Source organism: Lagenorhynchus albirostris, chromosome 14 (assembly GCF_949774975.1).
Source record: "Lagenorhynchus albirostris chromosome 14, mLagAlb1.1, whole genome shotgun sequence".
Taxonomy (NCBI): Eukaryota; Metazoa; Chordata; class Mammalia; order Artiodactyla; family Delphinidae; genus Lagenorhynchus; species Lagenorhynchus albirostris.
In genome coordinates, this window is record NC_083108.1 from 62,678,178 (window position 1) to 62,705,005 (window position 26,828).

Consider the following 26,828-nt stretch of genomic DNA (forward strand, 5'->3'; position numbering starts at 1 on the left):
CTTAGTTGCAGCATGCGGGCTCCTTAGTTGTGGCATGTGAACCCTTAGTTGTGGCATGCATGTGGGATCTAGTTCCCTCACCATGGATCGAACCCGGGTCCCCTGCATTGGGAGCGTGGAGTCCTAACCACTGTGCCACCAGGGAAGTCCCTTGTTTTTTGTTTTTGGCCACGCTGTGCAGCATGCGGGATCTTAGTTCCCCAACGAGGGATCGAACCCGTGCCCCCTGCAGTGGAAAGGGGAAGTCTTAACCACTGGACCGCCAGGGAAGTCCCACATTTGCCAAATGTTTAGGAGCACCCACTGTGTGCCAGCCCTGGGGGGAGATAAAGGACAGGCAGGGTCCTCATTGCATGAGGCTTATCATCTAGTTTCTTCCCCACTCTCTCCCCGTGTTAAGCCTGGGCTCTCAGGTCTCTGGGTGGGAGGCCGGCTCTATTCCAGGCTATCCATCTCCAGTGCTCTTTTCCTCTGTCTTCTAGTGGGAAACCAACTGCTCTCAGAATGGAGAAAAATTCCTTCACAAGGCCTGAATGATCTGAAGCTGCACCCTCCACTTTGCCTGCACTGCCACCGAGGTCCAAACCACCATCACCTCTTTGCCTGTATGGCCACAAACAGCTTGTACGTGGCCCTGCTCCCCTTCTTACCCCCTACCTACCTCATCCTCCATTCTCCAACCAGAGTCTTCTCCTTATACACATGCATCTGACCATGGGCTTGCCCTTCTGTCCTCAGAGCTGCTCCTCCCCACCCTTCACAGGTCCCAGTGGTGGCTGTGGAGCCAGCAGCCCCGTCTGGAACAGAATTGGGCTCTGCTCCTTGCGGGTTGCATGACCTTGGGCAAACCCTCGGCCTCCACTATGCTTCTGTTTCCTGTGAAATGGGGCTGTTCGTGGTGAGTGTTGGCTATAATTACACTATTTCCTCAGTGAGACTCCCTGACTCCCCCCCCCCGACCCCCCCCACCCCCGCCCATGAGAAGCAGGTTCCCACAGTCACATTCCCATCACCTCGGCGCTGATTGGTGCCTGAAATAATCCTGCCCCTTACCCCATCTCCCGCAGCCAGTATCACTGTGCACCTACTGTGTGTCGGGCTCTGTTTCCCAGTGCCACCGCACTGGGCGCCCCGCAAAGGCAGGGTCCCCGCCAGTCCCTGCGCCCCGGCGCTCCCAGGCCGCCGGCGCTGTGCCCGCACCGCGCCCGCACACAGTAGGCGCCTCGTTCGCCCGCGCCGCCGCCCCTCCCCCGCTCCAGGAAGTGCGGGGGCTCCGGCGCCGGCCGCCGCGATGCATTCTGGGCCAGCAGCAGCACCAGAGCCAAGATGGCGGCCAGCAGGAGGCTGATGAAGGTAAAGACCATTCTCCGGCGCCGGCGGGCGGACGGGGAGTGGCGTCGGCTGGGGCCGCGCGGCCGCCCGGACCCCTCGGGGGGCCGCCGCCGCCCCCCGCCTCGCGTGGCGCCGCCGCCCAGGGCCGTGTGATGAGGGAGCTAAGGCGGCCGCTAGGCCGCAGCCCAGGAGGGAGCGCCAGGCCGCGCCGCCCCGGCCCTTCGCCGGCCGTCCGGCTGCCCCGCCCGGCCCGCGGGCTCCCTCCGCGAGGCGGCGGAGGCAGCAGGAGGCCCACCGGACGCCCGCGGGAGGCCCGAGCGCCGAGCCCGCGCCGCGGAGCTGCCCCGCCCTGGGCCATAGCGCACCGGTCTGGAAGCCGCCGGGCCGGGCGGGCGGGGGGCTCGGGGCGGGGGCCGGCGGGCGAAAGTTAGGCCGGGCTGCCGTGGGCGATCTGGGTGTGCGGGGGCCGGCAGACTGTCGCTGCGACTGCCGGCAGACTGTCGCTGCAACTGCAGAGTCACACAGCGGCAAGTTCGGCCCCGGGGTGCAGGAGAGCGGGAGGGCGGGGGGCGGCCGGCCGCGGCGCGGGCCTCCTGCCCCGTCCTCGTCATCCGCGCTCCGGGCCCTGCTGGAGCAAAGTGCCATTTTAGGGGTGGGAGTGGGAGTTAAAACCAACCAAAGTTTATAAAAATAACTTGCTACTTTGTATCTTGAACGCGGCGGGGTGCATTCTTGCTCGCTGGCTCCCCGAGTGAGGAGCACAGATGTCACCCGGGCCCAGTCCTTTCTCGAGTGTGTTTGCCGGCGTCCCCCAGAGCCGATCTCGCCTAGGTTTGCAAGTCGGCCGCCCTGCCGGTGGTGCTGCCGGGCTGCACCGGGCCGAAAATCAAAAGGGCCCAGGAGCTGATTTCCTGGGGGGAGATAAAGGGCTGGGGTTCCTCCTGGGCAGAGCAGTGCTCCGGAGAGCCAGACGTTGAGTTTGGAGTCCCAGCCTCCCTGGGAACGTTTCCTTTCTTTTGTTCCCTAAGGACTAGACACGACATTGAACTTCATAAGACTGGATTGGAAGTGGGCACAAAAGAAGAGTCAGCAGAGTCCAGATTTCTCCCTTCTCTGTCAGTGACACCACCGTCCACACAGTCGTCCGGATGGGAAGACTGTTATTCATTTATTTCCCTCTCTACTTCCCAGAGGCAGTCATCCTTGATGCCTTTCGGATTTTACTTTAAAGGTTTCTTGAGTTCCTGACTTCTCTAATCTTACTGAGATTACTTGAATCCATACCCTCACCTCTCAGGTGCCTTTCTGAGTTCTCTCCTTCTCTGACTCGCCTTCTTGGCCACCACAGTTCTTTTTCTAAAGCAGATATTAATCCTTTCGTGCTCCTGTCCTAACCTCCGTGATTTTATTGTCCTCGGAAGTTAATCCTAACTTCCTGGCAGCAAGACCCTTAGACTGCTGGAAAGTAATCTGTTCAGCCACACCTCCTGCTCCTTGGTTTGCCATCACTCTTGCACCTAATCACTGTAGCTGCCATTTTCCTTAGCCTTGACTTTGTGCAGCTCCTTACTTCATGTTCATGATGGTGTGTAATCCTCCCTGTGAAGTAGACCCTATTATTCCCATTTTGTAGGTGAGAAAATGGAATGCAGGGAGAATCGCTGGCTTGCCCCAGTTTTCTAGCTAGGGAGAGAGTGAGCTGTGATGTGACTAGTTCTGTCTGACCCGAGAGCCCCCGGCCCTTAGGTGGCCTTTGCACACGCTGTTTGCTCTCCCTGAGAAAAGCTGCCTCCCCTCGCCTTTCATCCCCTTCCAGGGAAGTCCTGGGTTCAACTCCGAGGCCAGCTACTCTGAGGCCTCGCCTCCCCCATTAGAATGAGTTGTTTCCGCCTTTGTGTGACCACAGCACTTTCTTTATGTTTCTCTTTGAACACTTGTCACAATCGGATTTGTGTTAGACTTGCCTTTCCTACCAGGGTCTGAGGTCCTCAAGGGCAGGGATCTTGACCTAATTCATCCTGGTATCCCTTAGTCTAGGCCAGTTGACCCAGTTTGGGGCTCCCAGGGGTCTGAGAGGGGAGTTACTATGGTTTTTCAATTATTTTTGTGTTTCAAAAAAATTAGAGCTTAGGAAAAAATATGTAACATTAACTGAGTACTTGTTAAGTGCTAGATCATTTAGATAAGTTTTTTTTAATGTTTTTCAATAACTCTTAAAGGTAGTGTGTTGTCATCTTTATTTTACCAACGAGAAGGTTGTGAGGCTTAGCGGACCATCCTGGGGAGAGATGAGATGCTACATCTCCCTGTCTCCATATCCCAAGTTCCACGCCCCTTATCACATGGCCTCCTTTCTTATTCCAAGGATGCACGGAGGAGTATGTTGATTCCTGACTCTTGCCTGGAGATTCTTTCAATTTAGTAGGGGATGCTCGTTACAAGATGGTAATCATTGGCTCTGAGAGTCAGTGTTTAGGCCTGGTTAATTTAGAAAAAAAATTATTGAATCAGGTTGATCAGTACTTGGGCTGGATAATAAAAGGGATTTTCAGTGGTGAAAAGTAAACATGTTGAATAATCAAATGGATTACATCTTAAAGAACTGGAAATTTCCTCAAAAACCATTTTCTGAGACACTTGGAGTCAAAGATTTCTTTGTAACAATGGACTATCTGCAGATAGTGTAAAATACATTATTAAAAGTAAAGTGATTTGCATATATCAGGCTGAGAAGTTATTTTAGGCAAAGTGAATATGATAAAGTCTTTAATTTAAAAAGCAATTGCCAAAAGGATTAGCCTTTTTCAGAACACTTTTTAGGAATTACAATGTTAATAAAACATTAAATACATTTTAATTTGCAAGCAGCTAATTCAGCATTGATGGCAACCACCAGATTGTAACCATTGCTTCAGTCAGGAGGGGAAATAGCTACAAAAGTGAAACCTGTAGGTGTGGCTGAGGGAAATTGATTGCAGTCTGTTCATTTCTTTTTAGCCTCTCAATTGCACACATCTCCTGGAAGGGCCCTCCAGCTGGGTATCTTCCCAGAAGGGCTTTTCTCAGTGGGGAAGTTTGTAGATTTAAAAGAGGAGTGACATTTTATTAGTTATTATGGCATAACTCTTGAGATAAGGAATTGAGATTTGTAGCAGCCTGTTAATGCTATTTAAATACTGCTCACTCAGAGCTCCATATTGGTGTACTTTCAGCCCATAATCACATGTGAATGAGTAGGAGGAGTTGCTAAATAATAGTTCATTCCTTGGAATTCATTGTACTAAGCAGTGAACTAGTTTGCTCTTGAGTGCAGGTATAGTACTCCCTGAGGTTGGGTAATGAACACAAGGAGTGGTGAGTGTGTCTGGTGGGTGTATTGTGCGTGAGGGGAGTTTTACAGATGGTGTCAGTGTTCTGAATCCACTGGGTTTTTGGGACTCGAGGAAAGCACAGCATTTTTTACCCTACATTCATGCATCACAGTGAGTTGGGACTATTTTAGCCTCCCTTAATGATATTCTTTGTAAATGTTTCTCTCTTAAGAGACAATTGGGACAGGCCCTGGGAAAGAGAGTATTCTCATTATTGCAATCTTGGAACCTTTTCTTGAGGTGTACACGAGCACAAAAACACTTGTTTCAGGGTACTTAGACCTATTCTGATTTTGCTACAACTCTAAGTTAAGAGGCTGTTGATTTAGTGTTTTATTACATCAGGTCACTTGAAAGTATTCTCACTCTTGGAAAGTATCACTAAATGTTCAAGAGATAACTTCTCTTTTCTTTGATGCAACAGTAAGTTGGGAATTAAAGCTTACAGAACCACAAAGCCCTCCCTCCTGGGCCTGGACTCTGGTGGTCCCCCACACCCCACACCCCCGCCCCTCCTCAGGAGTTTCCTTTGAATGGCGCTGGACCTGCAGGCCTCCGGGTCTGAGCCCCGCCTGTGCCCCCAAGTCTGTCTTGCCTCCCTTAGTTAATGGGCCACTTGTCTACTCCATCACCAAGGAAGAACCTGGGGGAACCTGCCTCATCCCTTCCTTCCACATTGAGCCACTTGCCAGATTCTGCTGAACTAGGCCTTTATCTCCCTTCTCTTTCTGTCTTTTCTGCATCTCCACTGCCATGCCCTTCATGCAGGCCGTCCCTGTTGTGGTGGACACCTGCCTGGGATCGCTCAGTGGGTTCTTTGTGCTCATCCCCAGTCAGCTCCTCACTCCCACGTCATCCCTAAGCGGCAGTGCGTTTGAGAGAAGTGCTCACGCCCAGGCCTTGCCCCCAGAAACCGGATCCGGGTTCAGTAGGGCAGGACCCGCGCTCCTCAGCGTGTCCTGTCCGGGGTTGGGCTTGTCAGTCTCATCTCCCCCGCTTGCCCTGGGATCCCCTGGACCCGCAAGCTCTGCACTCCCCGGCTCGTCTCTCTGCACCAGGGCGACTCCTTGACTCAGCTCCTGGGGGGGTCTCCTCTGCACTGTGCCCTCAAGGAGCTGAAGGAGGGAGAAGAACGGCCCAGCCTAGAACAAAGGTCCTGGGCTGCCCGTGTGTGCTGGACGCCTGCCAGCTGAGGAGTGAGGGGGGGCGGATAAGCCCCTCTGGCGGGAGGAGGCCGAACTTGGTCTGGCCCTTCACTCTGAGCAGGGCTTTGGTAGCTTACTGGGCAGCTGGTGAGGGTGAGGAGCTTTCATCCTTCAGAACAGATGTAGTAACCCCTGGCCATGTGCTTCTTACCTTGCTCGGTCCCCTCCTTGAATTTTAGGGAGGCCACCCCTGTGGCGCTTTCCAGAAGCACTGGGGACTGACCTGGTTTTACCCTCTTCAGCGTGCCCAGCGCGCCTGGCCCTCTAGGACAAGCCTTCCCTCCCTCAGCTCGGCCGCTGGCAGAGCTGCCTCTCCACGAGGGGCCTCACGAAGCCAGCGCGGGTGGATTTCAGGACAGGTGGCAGAGAGACGCTGTGCCTTTCAGTTGAGGATCCAATGGAGCCCCAGGTGTGGCGTCCAGAAGTGGCTGCTCGCTGATGAGGGCTCTGCTGGCATGTGTCTCCTGTCCAGACTCATTCTGTGTGTTCTCGAGGGCTTGGGCGAGCCTCACCCTCGCCCGGGAGAAAGGGGGAGGGAAGGGTCTTCCATTCAGGGCAGAGCTATTGAGAGTGGAATACTGCATAGCGATTAAGAGCTCAGGTGCTGGAGCGTGTGTCCTGACCCGCCGCGTCTTAGCTGACTGAACCCAGGCAAGTTGCTTAACTTCTCTGTGCATTAGTCATGTCATCTGTGTGAAGATTGAGTGTGAAGATTGAGTTACTACATATCAAGCGCTCAGAAGAGCGCCTGGCATGTACTAAGGTGGGTGTCAGCACGGGAGCCAGGAGAGTGGCCTGGTGGGAGGGAGGGAGGGTTTGGAGGAAATGGTGCTGCCCTCGGGGGTCGTGGGTTGGGGAAGGGAGGACAGGAAGTCCCCCTCTCCACATGCCCTCCCGACTCTTGAAGTCACCTGTTCCTTAAGGTTAGTGAGAGGTTTCCTGAGACAGCTGTGCGAACGTGTCTTTGTTTAAAGATGTTTACTTTTTCCAGCAAAATTACACAGCTCTTGAATTCAAAGTCAGTGTCTCAGAATCTCACCCATGTGTTTTTTCTTCCTGTGCTGAGTGTGTGGGCCAATGAGGCTGCTGAGCTGGGCTGGCGGTCCCGTCAAGGACGCTGTGCCTTTGGTCTCCTGCTCCAGGTCCTCCAGGCCTTGGCCGCAGTCTCTAGTGTCCAGAGCTGCAGGGCCCTGACAGGCGGGAGGCTGAGGCCCGGCCACCACCCATGGGTGGGGCCGCCAGGTGCTCCCTGCTCTCAGGGTTTCTCTCCTGCTTTTCACATGGCTTCCCGTAAGAAGGGACGGGATGGAGAGTAAAGTTCGTCTCAGGTTAGGTGGTGGTGGGGTTTGTGCTGTTTTGAATAGTTCCAGGCCTGTATCAGTTGGAGTTTTCCGTACTCCTTATCTTGCCAGATTTTGTTTCTGCTTCTCACTAGCAAGTTCGGCAAAGGGGTGAAGTGTGCCGGACAGCCCCTGGCCCAGTGGACACATGTGCAGCCAAAGCAGGGACTGGCATCAGGTCCAGTGCTTCTGCTGGTGCTCCCTGTCTGAGCGGGCTGGGCAGTGGCTGTAGCTCCAAAGTCAGATGGCCCTTGAGCCCTTCCTGAGATGGTCTGTAAATGTGTGCACCCGCCCCCCGTGCCAGTCATTGGGAAACTCAGCACAGGAAAGCCACTTTACAGGTAGATCTGCTGCGTGGTCCACATGACTGTCCCTGTCTCCATCCCGGGATGCTGAACTCCAGAGTGTGTGATGCAGGTCAGAGTGCCAGGCCCACCCCCGTTCAGTTGGAGGCACACACGCATCCCGGAGTGAGGCCACCGTGCAGAGTGGGCCAGAGCGTGTGGGCAGCGCTGAGTGTCCCCTGCAGCCGTGTCCTGTTGGCACGACCATGCGCAGGTGGCCTGCTTCCTGGAGCAGCGTGCTGTGGTTGAGTTCTCCAAGACCTGGTTCAGATCCTCATCTCTGCCGCAGGCTCATCTGTGTCCTCGCCCTCAGCCTCAGTGTCCTGATTTCTCCAAAGGGACAATGACACTCCCTCATAGAGTGAGGACCATCGCTGAGTGTGTCCATCGTGGCAGTAACTGAGTGTGACATAGCTGGCACACCACTGGCTCGCTGTGGAGACGTGGTGGTGGGGCCCCCTTGGCTGAGCAGTCACTGAAATAAGAGACTCATGTCCTGGAGCTTTGAAGCCTTATGTTTTAGATTTACAGTGTATTGAATTACATTAAGGTCATAATTGAGTGTCATTGCCACTGGTTCCTTTGTGCAAGCTTGGAAAGTGCATTTCTGTCAAAATTAGTCACTTTGATACAGTCCCACAAGCAAGAAGTAGCTCTTTCAAATTATTAATGTCCCACCAGTTGCGTGGCTGGTATTTGACAGGGATCTTGTACTTTCCCTTGAACGTCGGGCTCTACCTGCCGGGTTTCATTTTGCCTGGATGGGAGAGCCTAGAAGTGTTCCGGGCACAGAAGAAACAGTTGCGGGGTGACTCGCCATAAATGGAGGGCTCAGGTGAAGGCTGTGTATGTTTGTCCTTTTGTCGTCGAGAGTCTGGGAAAGTGCAGTTCCAGGGCCGCCAGGCCCCCCAGGATCCTGACCAGGGAATGGGAGCCCCCGCCCCCCTTCCCCACCACTCTGTGGCTGGACATCCATGGAACAAAGTCTCTGGCTTGGGCTCTAGTCCTGGCTCTGCCCTGTCCAAGGTCTGTCTGTGACTGGGCCCCTCTCAGCCTCTCTCCAGCCTTCTCTCCTGTCAAATAAAGCTGACGGGTTGGCCTGGCCCCCCTCGGGGGCATCGTGAGGCTCTGGTCTCTGCTTCTCACTTGGGGTCTGGCTCCTGCTGTTCACGTGGCTGGGTGGGGTGTGCGACTCTTGCACAAAGGTCAGCATCTTCCCTACCATGCCTCCTCCTGTTCTGCTTTGTTGGGATTTTGAAGGTGACAATGCCCTGTGGAGGGGAGTGTGATGCGCCATTGGCAGGCCCCTGTCTTATGCTTCTTTGTCTTTTTCTTTTTAATTGGATCAGGTCATTTCTGAAAGCTTTGTGCTAACCGTAAACATCTTCATCTCTCATTTAAGGCCCCCGTGAGCTCTGGTCGTAGGCTGTCAACACCAATGTCATATCATGTGTATGTCCTGTTATATAGAACAGATAGAATATGTACGTTGGTGCCCTGACACTCTTAGATTTTAAGAAGTGTGGTGACACAGTTGTGGAGGGGAATGAACCGAACCCTAATTGAGTACCTCCTGCCAGCTTCAGCAACATCCAGCGTTTCTTGTAATTCTCAGCAGGGCCCTATGGAGTAAGCTTCCTACCGTAAGACTAGACTCCTAGACTCGAGCTTCAGGTGGTGTGAAAGGTGGTGCTGGGTTGAGCCCGGGCCTGTCTGACTCCAGAGTCCTCTGCTCTTCCTGGTCCACTGATGATTTGTTGAAGCAACCACCTACCAAATCAAAATATTGTTTCTGTGTATTATATATAAAATAAATGTTGAAGAGAATGGTTGGGGATTGAAATATTCTGCTTTTATCGCCCATAGGAAGGTTCAGCAGAGAAGGTTCAACAGTAGAATAAGCAATATAAGTCACAGTATGCACCTTCTAAGAAAAGTTCAGACCGGTTTCCGGGTTTCTGTCGGCGCAGACTTGTTGCTGTCAGAGGGACTCCTCGCCTTGCTTCTGTGTGCTGGCCCGGTGGGAGGCCTTTGCTCTGGTAGGAGCTTGTTTGCAGATGTGGAAGTGACACTGAGTCAGGGAACTGGTCTCTTCTTTGCTGGAAGGCTGGGTTGTTCTCAAGGAGGGGTGCCCCTCACTGTGGCCTGGGACCCCTGGCCCAGGTGCCTGGTGCTCTCTGGAGGTTCTCAGTCTGTGGGTCCACGGGAGTCAGGCACCCCTCACTCCCCCCTGCGCCTGGGACCCACACCCTGGCCGAGTCCCCAGAATTAGTAGCCTTTCCAGCCAAGCTCTGTTCCTGTTGCTTCCCGAACCACCTGGGGGTTCCTTCCTTCTACGGCTCTGCCTGCGTCTCCCACGGGGACACCTATTCTCTTCACCCCAGGGTCCATCCTCCCCCTCCCTCAGGGCTGGTGTCAGCCTCTCCCGTGAAGCTGTTGGCCTCTGCTGTAGGCGCCCCCCACACCCCCGCAGGTCCCCAGAGCAGCTCCGCTCTCTTAACCCAGCTTCAACAGCCAGGAAGACCTTCAGCTTTACTTTCTGTAGTTCTTTAGGGGCGCATTGTGCTTTTTTCCATTTAGCAAATAGGAAATTACACCATGATATTAAATATGCCTTTTTTTTTTTTAATATGCCTTTTTTAAAAACTGTACCAGCGCCCCCTACCTTGACACTTGCCGTCCATAGCATTGATTTAACATCTGAAGCAGCCATGACTCAGACCGCTGATTTTTCCTTTGTACATCTGTCTGGATTTCATTTTTCTTTTTTGTTGTTGAAGTATGGTTGATTTACCGTGTTGTGTTTCAGGTGTACAGCACAGTGATGCAGTTATATATACACACATATATATGTTCTTTTCCAACTTCTTTTCTCTCTTTTTTTTTTTTTTTTTGCGGTACGCGGGCCTCTCACTGTTGTGGCCTCTCCCGTTGCGGAGCACAGGCTCTGGACGTGCAGGCTCAGCAGCCATGGCTCATGGGCCTAGCCGCTCCGCAGCACGTGGGATCTTCCCGGACTGGGGCACGAACCCATGTCCCCTGCATTGGCAGGCGGACTCTCAACCACTGCGCCACCAGGGAAGCCCTCTCTTATATGTTTTTATAAAATACTGAGTATAGTTCCCTGTGTTATACAATAGGTCCTTGTTGGTTATCTGTTTTACACATAGTATGTCTGGATTTCTTAAAGAGGACCATGGCCTCACACTGATTAGGAACCACTGGCTCCTGAGGGCTTCTCAGTGTGTGAGGATTACCCAGGGAGACTGTAAACAGTCGAATATCAAAGAAGGAAAGAAACAGAGACTTGGTTAATTCTTCCCCAGCTCAGATGTGTACACTGCATTGTGAGACGAGGGCGTGCTGTGTATAATGTGTCCTGCTCCCTGTCTCTGCTTGGGGACCAGCAAGTCTCCTGCTGGGGCCGGACCGTGTCCCCTGCTGGTGCCCGTGGGGCTGTCGGGCAGTGGTCGCTTGTGCCCGATGCCACGCTTTGGCCTAGAGTGTTGCCGACACGCCAAGTTCTCCCTCTGGGCTTTGAGGAGTGCAGCCCTCTCTCTCTCCCTCGCCACTCACCCTGCCCAGGAAGCCCGCTCCCCACCAGGAGGGGGACGTGTGAGTGTCTGGTTCTCCTTCCCCGGTGTCTCTCTCGGCCTGTCAGCATCGTCCCATCTGCCTGAAGCAGCCGACCAACTGCTCTCGCAGAACTGACGCAGACCTTTGTGGGGCGTGTTTTGTCAGTCCCTGTGGTTCTTGGCTTTGGTCTTCCCAACTCCGTTCTGGAGCTGGACCCCTCTTTCTCCCACCATCCATCGGACGTTCCAACTCTGAATCGATGTGGTCTCCTTGCCATTCCTCCCCCCGTTCTTCATCTTCAGTTACAGGCTGCAGTCACGCTGGAGGGTTTGTTAGGCCTTCAGATGAACCCGTCTCTCTTTTTTTTTTCCTATAAATTTATTTGTTTAATTTATTTAGTTTTGGCTGCATTAGGTCTTTGTTGCTGCACGTGGGCTTTCTCTTGGTTGTGGTCCGCGGGCTTCTCATTGTGGTGCCTTCTCTTGTCGCAGAGCATAGGCTCTAGGCGCGCGGGCTTCAGTAGTTGTGGCTCACACGGGCTCTAGAGCACAGGCACAGTAGTTGTGGCGCACGGGCTTAGTTGCTCCACGGCATGTGGGATCTTCCCAGACTAGGGTTCGAACCCGTGCCCCCTGCATTGGCAGGTGGACTTTTAACCACTGTGCCACCAGGGGAACCCCCGTCTCTTCTCTGAATGACTTGAGTCGGTCTTCAGCTTGTTCTCGGTGGAGGCGTGATTGGCATTTCGGGCTGATCAGTTCATGTCTGCGGGACTGTCTTGTGCATCTCAGGACTTTCAGCGTCCCGGCCCCCAAGAGTGTCAGTGGTTCTCAGCAGCTGTGGCTCTGGAGGGTGTTGGGAAGCTGGGTGGAGCTGTGTCACAGGCCTGGCATCTAGTGGGCAGGGCTCAGCGCCGCCCTGTTGAGAAACTCCCAGGGGCTGCCTGGCATTCCCTGAAGATGACAGGACTGGATGGCCGGCTTGTTTGTCTTGGTTTCTCTTACTTCTGCCTTATACCCACTTCTTGTTGTTTAGAACTATGCAAAGGCACCTGCCTCGTCATCTTTGCTGAGCGTCACTTGACAGCGAGGTGACTTGAGCTTACCCAGTAACCGTGCTCCGGGTTTCCCAAGCCTCCCAGCTCTGCTGTCACAGCATCACCATCTTCTCCTGCGGGTGGTGGGGGGCAGGGCGGGGGGCAGGGTTGCTGTCCTCCTCGCACCGAGCAGCTCCCGTCTTTGTTCCCGTGTCTCTTGATATCAGAGCATGATAGTTGCCCGCCCTGCACCCCTGCCAACACGCCACTCCTCCGTTTCTTGAGCAAGGTTCAGTTTCTCACTGCCAAGTTACCCTGGACAGTCCTACCTGCCATGTTTTTGTAATTTCCTTTGAAATGTACCTCCTTGTGTTTATTACCCATACCTCGTGTTGTTAGTGTGTGGATTTCTGAAGCTGTAAAGTATATTTATAGATTATTTTAAAATTTATTTTGTCCTATGAATATTGAATCTATTCTCTGTTGTTTCTTCTTTCTTACTCTTTTTTTTTTAAATTTTTTGGCCTTGCTGTGTGGCATGCGGGATGCAGGATTTTCTTGAGCAGGGATTGAACCCGTGCCCCCTGCAGTGGTAGCATGGAGTCTTAACCACTGGACCACCAGGGAAGTCCCTGTTTGACTGTCTAATTTCACAATTCTACCTGGAATTTTTTCCCATCTGTATTTGGTTTAAACATTTTTTAGCTTGGTAGGACTCAGCGCTACGGGACATGGTCTCTTCTGTTTCTAGACAAGAATCTTACTCTAGTGCCTTGAGCCGAGGGCCGGAAGGTCCCAGCACATAGAGAGCCCTGTTTACCCCAGGGCCTCGCCCCTCTCCAATCCCCTGCTTCCCATCTGATCAGTCACCGGATCACTAAGCAGATATTGTATTTGTGTGTGACGGTGGGCTCCTGGGCTTCGTGACCCCTGCCGTGCGCCTCCTCTTTTGGAGCTTACGTTCTGTTTGGGGAGTGGACCAGAGTGGGAGTGTGGGTGTGAGATTTGTTTCTTCCCCTTCCTGAATGTGCCCAGGCTTCATAATCCCCAGGGGAGCCTTTCCGATGAGCCCTGGGCATTAGTAGGAGGACCAGCTGACAGCTGGCAGGTCGGGTGGTCTCTCAGGTTCCATGCTTCCCCTCCTGCGGGCTCAGGAAGAGGGGCCAGGCCACCCCTTCCCCCACTGCTGGGGCCATGGCCACTAGCATCTTCCTCGTGGAAGCTGAGCATTGCTTAGAAATGGAACTCATCCTCTCACTGTGCAGCTTGCTAAAAATCCCCATTTCTCTCCACCCCACACCAGCTAGACCAGAGTTTCTGGGCCTGGGGCCCAGGCCGACGAGTGTGGTGGGCAGCTAGGGCTGGCAAGCAGCAGTCTTCCCTGTGGGAAGAGACTCAGCCTGGCCCCTGCCACCAAGCAGCAGCGTGTCCCACCTGTCTCCTCTGTGCAGTCACTTGACGTGCTGTCCTCCTTATCCTGCCCCGTGCCAGGCACACCTGTAACATCGGCTCAGCCCCCTTTCTTGGGACTCTTCTCCTTCCTTATCTCGTATCCCCCAGGGTGCCTTGTACACTGGCCGTTTGATGGGAATGTGGCACGCAGAGGATAGGGCGGCTGGTTCAGAGCCTCCGTGCCATCCTGCGCCACGGCACCAAACATGAAGGGGCTTCCTGGTTCTAGAGGGCTGCGGGGGCCAGACCAGCGAGGAGGAAGCCTGGGCTGTGGGACGCCATCCTGTGGGCCCTGCGGAGGAGGCAGGGCTGGGCTGGGCGGTGCTGTGGGGTTGGAGAGAGAGGCATCCAGGAGATGTGGAGGACGCTGTTGTGTCGTGGACGAGAGCCGGGTTGGGGTGTGGTGGGGGAGCGCCTCACTCTAGGCTCTGAGGATGGAGGAGCATGGGGGACCCAGGTGGGCGGGTGGCTGTGCAGTGGGTGGCTTGGGCCATAATGCCTGTTGGACGGTCACTCGAGTTGTTGGGGAAGCGGTGGGAAATGTCAGGCTAGTGCAGGGTTGAAAAACAAGTGACAGACAATTCTAGGCTAGAGACGGGAAGGGCCCTGATGTCGCCTGGCCGGCCGTGCTTTCTGGATGAAGTGGCGTTTGTATGATAACAACCCCTCATATATTTGCAAGGCGTTTTCTTGCACATAGCATGGTTCCCCCTCCTTGTCTACATCTTTGGGTCTCAATGCCCTTTTGCAGCAGAGGAAACCGAGGCTTAGTGAAGGTTTCCATCCTCCCCCACCCCCCCTCCAGCCCCAGACTGGGTCGTCGGGCCCCAGCCATGTGCCCTGTGGAGGGAGAGCCCTTCTGAAACTGCACTCCGGCGTTGGGTGGAAAACTGTGGGTTTGTTTGCTTCTCTTCCCCAGTTCCATTCACCTTTACACGGAGGCAGCGCTTCATAGATCTGGGTTGGAAGGAGTCAGGTCTTCAGCACCTGGCCTGTGCCCCTGCTGCGTGGGGACAGCCCATAGGGGAGGGGATCGTCCACTGGGGCTGTGGGTTCACCGAGGTGGGTGCTTGTCTTGGCCTGGGGTACGGGTCAAGGGGGCCACTGGGGCTCCAGGCCTCTTAACCAGGCCAGGGCATCCAGCCATGCTCTGAGATGGCCTTGGTGGCGGTGTCGGCACTTGGTTTAATTTGAGGGAGTCAGGAGGGATCTAACGTGTGGTGTTTTCCCCTATTTGACACCCCTTTATGCTTTGTCAATCAACAGGAGCTTGAAGAAATCCGCAAATGTGGGATGAAAAACTTCCGTAACATCCAGGTTGATGAAGCTAATTTATTGACTTGGCAAGGGCTTATTGTTCCTGTGAGTATTGAACACCTCCACTTCTTACCAGATTATTCTTTACGCTGATGTGTGTGCTGCGGGCTTCTCCCTCTGCTCCCAAGGCGGCTCTGACTCTAGGCGGCCAGCAGGTGCCCGAGGCGGCTGTCGCGGAGGCTCACAGGGCAGGGCCGTGAAGGGGAGCCCATCTGGGCTCTGGTCTCCTGACATTCTGAGGTCCGAACCTTCCAGGCCTGTGAGGGTCGGCCCGGAAAGGACGTGCGTCTGTGCTCCTGCTCTTCCTTGGCTTCTCTCTGCCTGGCCGAGTTTGTCCAGACGGGCCGCTTTCTCCGACCTCTCTTGGGAGATAGCGGGTGTTTTCATCCATGTCTTCTCTTTGCTCTCCTGCCTGGGTTTGCGTCTGTGTTTCTAACCCTCTGGACACCTGTGTTCCAGGTTTTATTCTTGGGACCCTCCAGTCTGTGCCTCCCATTGGTCTCAAGTCCCTTTGCCTAGTGGCCCCCCAGTGTTTCTCTGGGGCATCTGCCCCCACGCCCCACTCCCTGTCGCCCAGACTTCCTTTGGGTGCTCGGGCCCTCTCCTCACCGCGGCTTCCTGTGGCCTCCCCGCCCTCTGGATTCCGCATCTACTCTTTCTGCAGCCCTTCATCTCCCTGTCCAGAGGCTTGTCCCATGCTGACTCCAGCTGTGACCCCGGTTTCCCTGCCCTCCCAGAACTGCTTCTGGCAGCACCTGGCCCACGTCCTCAGCCCCGGCTCGGCAGGTCCAGCCCTGGCCCTGAGGTCCTCACTCCTGTCCTGCCACTTCCTCTCAACTCTTAGCCATGGCTCTTGTCCAGCCTCTTGCCTTTCTCTTGCTCTGTTTTGTCTCTTGGGGACCTTGCTTCTTCCAGTGTCAGGTCATTGGGTTCTTGCTGGACGTGGAGGGGTGCGTCTTGGCCTCTGTTCCTGCCCATCTTGGCCTCTGCTCCTGCCCGCTTGCCGGAGGCAGCCTTACTTGGACGTCATGTGCCTTCCATGTCCCCGGCTTGCGACAGAGACCCTCTGTGCCAGTGACCCCCGTTCCTTCCTGTTCTTCCCACCCCCCGCTGCCTCCTTTCATCCCCCCTGCCCTGTGCCTCACCCCTCCCCCCGCACCCCCCCACCCCGCCGCCCAGTGTAAAATCTCTCCTTACGAAGAGATGGGTCACTTTGCCAGAGCCGAGCAGAGAGCACGCTGACCAGAGATGCTTCCTTCTTGACACTGGTTGTAGGTCATGCTTTTTTAACAGTCCCTGGAACTTGAACAGCAAATATTGGATTTATAGTTTATTTTTATAATCATTTGGATAACTAAGGAAAGATATGCTTTATAGTGTTTCAGTGCACACCAAAAATTATAAACCTGGCAGCGTCCAGCCTGGTTTTGCTCCCAGCCCTTGCCCACTGTGGGGACATATTAGATGTTGAGTGGAAGGATGGCCAAGACCATCTGACCCCTGGCACTTTCCTAATTGAGATTTTGTTTCCTACTGATAAAATAGGTGAATAGTTAAGATGTGGATCTTTTGAAAAATAATAAGAATGACCGGGACAGTTTTAAGCGGTCAGGCTGGGCAGCCTACCGTGGGAGCTCAGTAGCCGGCTCCAAGGGTAGGTGGCTGTCTGGCAGGCGTCTCCCTGGTGTCGCATCGGCAGAGCCTGTGGAACGGGCGACTTCTCATTGAGCCCTGGGTGAAGATGGCTGGTAGAGTCCCAGTGGCCTGGGCCAAGGCTCCAGGCAGTGTCTGGAGCATCTGGGGAAGCTGTGCCTGGAGACAGGGCTGTGGCCAGGGCTCCTCTCGCCCTGCTCACGCTGCCTTTTCCTACTTCTCTGGCCCCTGGGTTGGCGTGAGGAGAGTTTCAAGGAAGCAGTTGGCAACTGCTCTGTCCAAGGTCCCCACTAGTACCCCACACCTGGGCCTCGGGTCTTCCTGCTCTGTAGGGGCTGGGTCAGCAAGGGGTCTTCTCCCCAAACTCACCTGGGATCCATCCAGCTGGAGTGAAAAGCAGGGCCAGGCTGATAAAGATGTGGCCCCCCGGGAAGTGGGCCTTTACAGCAGGGTACTTGCTGGTCCTGGGGAAGCCACCTGGCAAATCCACCCTGGTTGCAGTTCAGAGAGAGGGCAGGCCCAGACCTCAGGGGGCGATGGCGGGGGCACTTCATCGTTACCATGGCAGTTCAGGTTGATTCCCTTTAAACACTTGGTTTTTTTGTGGTTTTTTTTGCGGTACGCGGGCCTGTCACTGTTGTGGCCTCTCCCGTTGCGGAGCACAGGCTCTGGACGTGCAGGCTCAGCGGCCATGGCTCATGGGCCTAGCCGCTCTGCGGCATGTGGGATCTTCCGAGACCGGGACACGAACCCATGTCCCCTGCGTCGGCAGGCGGACTCTCAACCACTGCGCCACCAGGGAAGCCCTAAACACTTGTTTTTATATAAGATTTCTCCATTTAAAATTCAGATGTAAGGTCTAAGGAAGAAAAGAATCCCATAATCCCATTATGAAGAAATTCAGTTTAGTGAGTTTTTGGCACATGCCCTTCAGGAACAGGGGCCTAGTGGTGAACCTTCTTGAGGCTTCTCTCCCAGTGGGCGTGTCCACCCCTAACCGGGTACTCACACCCCCTTTAATGGGCCAGTTGCTGATGTCATAATTTTATCATTATTTGGTCATTGCCTTGAAACTCTTCATGAACATAAGTTTTAGTAACTATCCTATAGCCCATGTTTTATAAGTTATAGGTGTACAATATAGTCATTTTTATTTTATATTCTGATCTTAAGATACAGTATTCTGTATTATATATTCCATTAGGATCAGGGTTGTACTATATTTAAGGAAAAACCATCTTTAGGGCTATATATGTTGTCAAATTACTTTCCAGAAAGGTTGTGCTAGTTTATACTCCTACAGGTACTGTCTGCACAAGTGCCCACAAGTGCCCACACGTGTCCTTGGCTGTTGTGGAGGTTGCTGAGCATTTTTAAAGGGGGTTCTGAGTGTCACGTGCTTCAGCACCCAGGCTGTGCGGTCCCGCTGCCCAAGGGGAGAGCCCCAGCCCTGCCCCTGACGGGAGGGGTGGTGATCTTGGGCCAGCTACACAGTTAGTCCCAGCGTCCTCACCTCTAAAAGGAGCGCTTCCCTTCTGGCTGTTGTAAAAGTTCAGTAAGTGCACATGTTAAATGCTTAGTCTCACTCGGGGGCTCTCTGGAACGCTGTTTGCCCTAACAGAGGGTCCATGAAACAACATGCAGGAAGAAATTCTTGTCAGTTTGATAGGTGCAAAAGTTCTCAGCTTGATATGTGTCTTTGTCCCATTTGGGCTGTTGTATAACAAAATACTAGATAGCTGAGCTTATAAGCAACAGAAATTTATTTCTCACAGTCCTGGGAGCTGTAGGTCTGGGATCAGTGCTAGTTGGGTGAGGACCTTCTTCTCACGAGTCACAGGCTGTTGCTCGCATGGCAGAAGGGGCACCAGTCCCATTCGTGAGGGCTCTGCCCTGGTGGTCTAATCCCCTCCCAGAGGCCCCACCTCCCCACACCATCACCTTGGGGGGGGGGGTAGGTTTTTGTTTTTGTTTTTCTGGCTGTGTTGGGTCTTCGTTGCTGCACGCAGGCTTTCTCTGTTTGTGGTGAGTGGGGGCTACTCTTTGTTGTGGTGCGTGGGCTTCTCGTTGTGGTGCCTTCTCTTGTTGTGGAGCACGGGCCCTAGGTGTGCTGGCTTCAGTATTTGTGGCTCACGGGCTTAGCTGCTTTGTGGCATGTGGGATCTTCCCTGACCAGGGCTTGAACCCGTGTCCCCTGCATTAGCAGGCGGACTCTTAGCCACTGTGCCACCAGGGAAGTCCAGGGCGGTAGGTTTTGACATAGGAATTTGGAGGGACACAAACATTCGGACCATAGTAATTTGTATTTAAAATTTTGTTTTTGCAGTTGAAGGTTTTTTTACTTATTTATTGACTGTTTATGTCTCTACAGTCTATTATCTAATAAGGTTTTAGTATTTTTGTCAAATTGCAGGAATTCTGTGTATTAATCCTTTGTGTCTGGGACAAATAATTTTCAGCTTAGTGTTTTCTTTTAAATTTTGTTTATTCAAAATTCCTAATTTTAAAGTTTCTCTTTTAAAAAATTTAAAAATTTTGCTTCATCAATTTTTTTTATTGTGGTAAAATATATGTGACATAAAATTTGCCATTACAGAACTTTTTAAGTGTACAATTCAGTGACATTAATTACAGTCAAAATGTTTTGCAGCCATTATCACTGTATTTCCAAAACTTATCACTCAAACAGAAATTCTGTAGCCATGAAGTAATAACACTCTGCTCTCCTACCCCCCAACCCCTAGTACTCCCTAATCTACTCTCTATGTCAATGAATTTGCTTATTGTAGATATTTCACATAAATGAATCATATAAAGTTTGTCCTGGGCTTCCCTGGTGGCGCAGTGGTTGAGAGTCCGCCTGCCGATGCAGGGGACATGGGTTCGTGCCCTGGTCCGGGAAGATCCCACGTGCCGCGGAGCGGCTAGGCCCATGAGCCATGGCCGCTGAGCCTGTGCGTCTGGAGCTGCAACGGGGTGGCCACAACAGTGAGAGGCCCGCGTACCACAAAAAAAAAAAAAAAAAATTGTCCTTTTTTATCTGGCTTATTTCACTCAGCATAATTTTTTTCAAGGTTCATGTACATCATACCATGTATCAGAACATCGTTTTTATGGATAAATAATTTTCTTTTATATGTCTACACCACCTTTTTTTTTTTTTTTTTTGGCCTCGCCTTGCAGCATGCAGGATCTTAGTTTCCTGTTCAGGGATCGAACCCATGCACCCTGCAGTGGGAGTGTGAAGTCTTAACCCCTGATATGCAGGTATCTGCCTGAGTCCCATCTTCAGTTTTGCAGGGTAATATGTAGAAGTGGAATTGGCTGAATCACATGGTAACTCTGTGTTTAACTCTTTGAGGAACTGCCAGACTGATTTCCGCAGTGGCTGCACCATCTTACATTCCCACCAGCAGTGCACAAGGATTCCAGTTTTTCCACATCCTCACCAACAATTATTTTCCTTTTTTTTTTTTTAAAGTTATAACCATTCTAGTAGATGTGAATTGGAATCTCAATGGTGGTTTCGATTTGCATTTTCCTCATGATTAAGGATGTTGATCATTGTTTCACGTTTTTATTGGCCATTTGTATATCTTTGGGGGAATGTCTAAAGTTCTTTAACCCCCCCTCCTTTTAAAAACATTTTATTTATGTATTTATTTTTGGCTGCATTGGGTCTTCATTGCTGCTCGTGGGCTTTCTCTAGTTATGGAGAGTGGGGGCTACTCTTCATTGCAGTGTGTGAGCTTCTCATTGTGGTGGCTTCTCTTTGTTGTGGAGCATAGGCTCTAGGCACGTGGGCTTCAGTGGTTGTGGCACACAGCCTCAGTAGTTGTGGCTCGCAGGCTCTAGAGCACAGGCTCAGTAGTTGTGGCGCATGGGCTTAGTTGCTCTGCGGCATGTGGGATCTTCCTGGAGGGCTCGAACCCGTGTACCCTGCATTAAAGACTTTTTTTTTTAAGAGCAGTGTTAGGTTTGCAGCAAAACTAAGAGGAAGGACAGATATTTCAGGTATACCCCTTCCCCCCTCCCCCACATAGTCTCCCCCATTATCAACATCCCCCACCAGAGCCGGGCATTTGTTATAACTGATGAACCTATGTTGGCACACCATAATCACCTAACGTTGGCACACCATAATCACCTAAAGGGCACAGTTTACATCGGAGTCACTCTTGGTGTTGTACATCCTGTGAGTTTGAACAATGTATAATGACATGTATCCACCATTAGAGTATCATATAGAGTAGTTTCACTGCCTCAGATCCTATGTGCTCTGTCTGTTCAATCCTTCCCCACTCCTGGCAAGTACTGATTTTTTTTTTTTAACTGTCTTCATAGTTTGGACGTTCAAGACTGTCGTATGGTTGGAATCATACAGCAGCTTTTCAGATTGGCTTCTTTCGTTTAGTAATGTGCAATTAAGATTTCGTTGTGTTTTGATAGCTCATTTCTTTTTAGCACCAAATAATATTCTGTTGTCTCAATGTACACAGTTTGTTTATCCATTCACCTCCTGAAGGACATTTTGATTGCTTCCAGATTTTGGCAGTTCTGAATAAAGTTGCTATACACATTCTGAGTTGGGTTTTTTGTCTCTTTGTCTTTGAGTTAAAGGAGTTCGTTATATATTCTACATATTAAACCCTTACTAGATATATAATTTGCAGATATTTTCTCCCACTCGGTTGTCTTTTTACTCTCTTGACTGTGTCCTTTGATGCACAAAGTTTTTAATATTCATGAAGTCCATTTTACCTATTTGTTCTATTGTTGCCTGTGCTTTCAGTGTCATATTTGAGAAACCATTGCCAAATCCAAGGTCATGCAGGTTTTGCCCTATGTTTTCTTCTGAGAATTTTTAGTGTTAACTCTTGAACTTAGCTCTTTGTTCCATTTTGAGTTTTTTTAAATGGTATAGGGTAAGGGTCCAACTTCATTCTGTTGCATGTAGATGTACAATTTTCCCAGGACCATTTGTCGAAAAGACTGCTTTTTCCCATTGAGTGATTCTGGCATCCTTGTCAAAAATTAATAGAGCTAGAAAACTAATAAGGACCTACAGTGTAGCACAGGGAACTCTACTCAGTACTCTGTAATGGCCTGTATGGGGAAAGAATCTAAAAAAGAGTGGATATACATATAACTGATTCACTTTGCTGTACAGCAGAAACTAACACAACATTGTAAGTCAACTATACGCCAGTAAAAATAAAAAAAATAATAGAACATATATGTGAGGGTTTAATTCTGGACTCTCAATTCTGTTCCTTTTTATATTATTTATTTGGTTGCACTGGGTCTTAGTTGAGGCAGGTGGGCTTCTTAGTTGCAGCTCGCAGGCTCCTTAGTTGCGGCACAAGGGCTCCTTTAGTTGAGGCAGGTGGGCTCCTTAGTTGCGGCTCCAGGGCTCCTTAGTTGTGACTCACGGGCTCTTTAGTTGCGGCATGCATGTGGTATCTAGTTCCCTGACCAGGGGTCAAACCCGGGTCCCCTGCATTGGGAACATGGAGTCTTATCCACTGCGCCACCAGGGATGTCCCTCAGTTCTGTTCTGTTGGTCTGAATGTCTGTCCTTATGCCAGTACCACACTGTTTTGATTACTGTAGCTTTGTAGTAAGTGTTTGAAATCAGGAAATGTGAGTTCTCCAACTGTGATCTTTTTCAAGATTGTTTTGACTATTCAGGGCCCCTGTGTAACTGGGCAGGACCCTATGGGGCCTTCCCGGAGCAGACCCCTCCCCCATATCCTCTCCTTTAGCTCCTCCCTGAAGTACGTAGATAAAAGTATCTGATGCACATTTCTTGAGTTGTTTTACAGTTGCTAAAACCACCACCAAATGGAAGAAATTAACTACTTGATGACCATGAGTAGGTAGCTCCCAGACCTACTGGTGCCTAAGGATTGATAATGTTAACCCCTGTGACACTACCCTGTTACCTCACCATCAACCAATCAGAATTGTGCACAAGCTGATTACATACCCTGGGACTTCCCTCCCTCACCTGACCTTTAAAAATGCTTTCCTGAAACCCATTGGGGAGTTCGGGTATTTTGAGCACTAGCTGCCCTGGACTCCTTGCTTGGCACCCTGCACTTTCCTTCACCACAACTCAGTGTCAGTAGATTGGTTTTACTGAGTATGGGCAAACAGACCTAAGTTTGGTTCAGTAACACCTTGAGATCCCATATGAATCTTAGGATGGGTTTTTCCATTTGAAAAAAAAATTATTGAGGTTTTGAAAGAGATTATATTGAATCTTTAGATCACTTTGGGTAGTATTGTCATCTTTACAAAAGCAAGACTTGCAGTCCAGGAACCCAAGATGTCTTTCCATTTATTTAGGTTTTCTTTAACTTCTTTCAGCAGTGTTTTGTAATTTTTGGTGTACAACTTTTACACCTCTGTATTTTTCAGCTCAGGATGAAAAAACAAAACCGAAACAAAATCATAGCCTGGGTCACTTGAAACAACAGAATTCAGTTTTCTCACAGTTCTGGAGGCCAGAAGTCCCAGATCAAGGTCTGGCAGTAATCAATGATCAAAAACCTCCCAACAAAGTAAAGTTCTGAATTGGATGACTTTTCTTGGTGAATTCTACCAAACATTTAAAAAATTCGGTTGGTTTCTGATGAGGACTCTTCCATAGCCTTCTTGTTGTGTCCTCATGTGGCCTTTTCTCAGTGCACGGGGAGAGAGAGCAAGGGTGCTCTCTTTTTTTTATTTTGGCCGCACCACGCAGCCTGCAAGATCTTAGTCCCCCGACCGGGGATTGAACCTGTCCCCTCAGCAGTGAAAGCATGGAGTCTTAACCACTGGACCACTAGGGGAGTCCTGGGAGCTCTCTTCTTTTTAGGATACTAATGCTGTCAGATCAGGACTCTACCCTGTGACATCATTTAACCTTAATTACTTCCTTACTCTCTAGCCACACTGGGGTTAGGGCTTCAATATAAGAATTCGGAGGGGACACAGACATTCAGTCTGTAACAGCCACCTCGGTTAAATTTATTCCTAGATATTTTACTCTTTTCAGTGTTACTGTAAGTGGAATTGTTTCCTTTATTTCCTTTTCGGATTCATTGTTGTTCACTGTTAGTGTACAGAAATGTAACTGATATTGGCGTGTTGATTTTGTATCCAGGAACGTTGCTAAATTCATTTTTTCTAACAGTTTGTGTATGAATAATCTTTAGTTTTCTATGTATGAGATCAGTTCATCTCTGAATAGAGGTAGTTTTGTTTCTCCCTTTCCAATTTGGATGCCTTTTATTTCTTTTTCTTGCCTGATTGCCCTGGCTAGAACTACCAAATATTGTATTGACTATAAGTGGCAAAAGTAGGCATCCTTGGGACTTCCCTGGTGGTCCAGTGGTAAAGAATCTGCCTTCCAATGCAGGGGACGCAGGTTCCATCCCTGGTCGGGGAGCTAAGATCCCACATGCTGCGGGGCAGCTAAGCCTGCGTGCCACAACTACTGAGCACATGCACCTCGACTAGAGAGCCTGCGTGCTACAAACTAAAGAGCCCACGCGCTGCAACAAAAGATCCCGTGTGCCAGAACTAAGACCTGATGCAGCCAAAAAAAAAAAGTGGGCATCCTTGGGAATTCCCTGGTGGCAGTCCAGTGATTAGGACTCGGGGCTTTCACTACCGGGGTCCAAGTTTGATCCTTGGTTGGGGAGCTAAGATCCCGCAAGCTGTGTAGTGCAGCCAAAAAATAAAAAATGTTGGCATCCTTGTCTTGTTACTAATTTTAGGAGAAAAGCTTTCAGACTTTCACCATTCAGTGTGACGTTGGCTGTAGGTTTTTCATGTTGGCTGTAGGCTTTTTTCATGTTGAAATTTCTTTCTATTCCTAGTTTATTGAGTGTTTCATCACAAAAGTGTATTAGGTTTTGTCAGATACTTTTCTGCATCAATTGAGATGATCTTTTTTCCTCCTTCATTCTATTCTTTTCTATTCTGCACACACATGGTGTGTTGATTGATTGATTTTTGTATGTTGAACTATCCTTGCATACCTGGGATAAATCCTACTTGGTCATGGTGTACGATCCTTTTAATATGCTGCTGAATTTCAGTTTGTTAGTATTTTGTTGAGGATTTTTGCATCAAAATTCATATACTTTTCTAATAGTGTCTTTGACTCTGATATCAGGGTTATGCTAGACTTGTAGAATGAGTTAGAAAGTGTTCCCACCTCTTCAGTTTTTTGGAAGAGTTCAAGAATGATTGGTGTTAATTTTTTTAATGTTTGATAGCATTCACCAAGAAAAGCCATCCAGTTCAGAACTTTACTTTGTTGAGAGGATTTTGATTACTGGATTACTGATTCAGTTTCTTTACTACTTATAGGTCTATTTAGATTTTTTCTCAATTCAGTTTTGGTAGGTTGTGTGTTTCTGTGAATTTGTCCATTTCATCTAGGTTATCCAATTTTTTGGTGTACAACTGTTCATAGTATTCTCTTGTAATCCCTTTCTATTTCTATAATAAATGTAATGTTCCCACTTTCATTTCTGATTTTAGTAATATGGATTTCCTCTCTTTTTTCCTTAGTCTAGCTAAAAGTTTGTCACTTCTGTTGATCTCTTCAAAGAACCAACTTGTTTTCATTGATATTTTTTTCTCTATTTTTTTCCTGCACTGTTTATCTCCTCTGTAATTGTTATTACTTACTTCTTTCTTCTGGTTTTGGGTTCAGTTTGTTCTCTTCTCATTTTTTAAGGTATTCAGTTAGATTATTGATTTGAGATCCTTCTTTTTTTGTTGTAGGCATTTACAGCTGTAAATTTTTCTCTGGGCACTACTTTTGCTGCATCCTTAAGTTTTGATGTCTTGTGTTTATCATCTCAAGGTATTTTCTAATTTCCCATGTGATTTCCTTTTTGACCAATTGGTTGTTTGTGTTTAATTTCCTCATACTTGTGAGTTTTCCAGCTTTCCTTCCATTATTGATTTCTAGTTGTATTCCATAGTGGTCAGAAAGATATTTGTTGATCTTCTGTCTTGTTCTGTTATTGAAAGTGGGGTATTGAAATCTCCAACTATTATTTTATAACATATTTCTCCCTTCAGTGCCATCAATTTTTGCTTCATATGTTTTGGTTCATAATTTGTTAGTTGCATATAGGTGTATAATTGTCATATCTTCTTGATGGATTGAACCTTTTACCAATATATAATGTCCTTTGTGTCTTGTACTTTTTCCGTCATTTACTTCTAACCTCTTTGTGTCTTTGTATGTAAAGTGAATCTCTTATAGGCAGCATATGGGTGGATTGTGTTTTCTTATCCATTCTGGCAATTTCCATCTTTTAAGTGGAGAGTTTATTCCATTCACATTTCAAGTAATTGCTGACAAGAAAGTATTTGCTTCTGTTATCTATTTGTTTTCTGGATGTCATGTATGCATTTTGTTCCTAAATTCTTCCATTATTGCCTTTTTTGGGTATTTAGTTGATTTTTTTGTAGCATATTATTTTGATTCCATTCTTCTTTTCTTTTCTGTATGCCTGTTAGTTATTTTCTTAGAGGTTACCTTGGGGATTACAATTAACATCTTAATCTTTTAACAACCTAGTTTGAATAATACCAACTTAATTTCAGTAGTTACAAACACTCTGGTCCCATATATTTCCATTACCCAACCCCTCATATTGTTACTGTCGCAAAGAGAAGTTACAAACCCAAAGTATAATAACCAATAATGTTGAGTTTTATATTATCTTGTATAGTTTCTTAACCATTTTTCTTTATTTCTTTTTATGGCTTCAAGTTACTGTCTAGTATCTTTTTGTTTAGCCTGAAGACTCCCTTTTGTATTTCCTTTACAGAACATCTACTAGTGATGAATTCATTCCCTCTTTCTCTTTTAGATTTTTTTATCTGGGAATATCTTAATTTTGCCTTCATTTTTAAAAATTTTTTTATTCTTTTTAAATTTTTTCTGACCATGCCACACAGCATTTGGGATCTTAGTTCCTTGACCAGGGCTCGAACCCGCTCCCCCTGCAGTGGGAGTGTGGAGTCTTAACCACTATACCACCAGGGAACTCCCTCACCTTCTTCTTCTTTCTTTTTTAAAATTATTTATTTATTTACTTATTTTTGGCTGCATTGGGTCTTCAATGCTCCACATGGGCTTTCTCTAGTTGCATTGAGTGGGGGCTACTCCTCGTTGTGGTGCTAGG

The 26,828-nt window shown here is 49.6% G+C and overlaps 1 protein-coding gene across 2 annotated transcripts in view; it reads left to right on the plus strand.

Annotated features, from left to right (window-relative positions):
- Window positions 1-1,304: 1,304 nt before the first annotated feature.
- Window positions 1,305-26,828, plus strand: part of UBE2L3 (ubiquitin conjugating enzyme E2 L3) — a 43,353-nt gene continuing 17,829 nt past the window's right edge. Inside the window, exons 1-2 of one of the 2 annotated variants that reach the window (XM_060120841.1) lie at window positions 1,305-1,353; window positions 14,923-15,018. In XM_060120841.1, the coding sequence (XP_059976824.1) occupies window positions 1,327-1,353; window positions 14,923-15,018 (123 nt within the window). In that variant the 5' untranslated portion in view covers window positions 1,305-1,326. Of the gene's footprint in view, window positions 1,354-9,513; window positions 9,632-14,922; window positions 15,019-26,828 lie in introns of those variants that run through there. The other variant, XM_060120842.1, reaches the window with a different exon arrangement.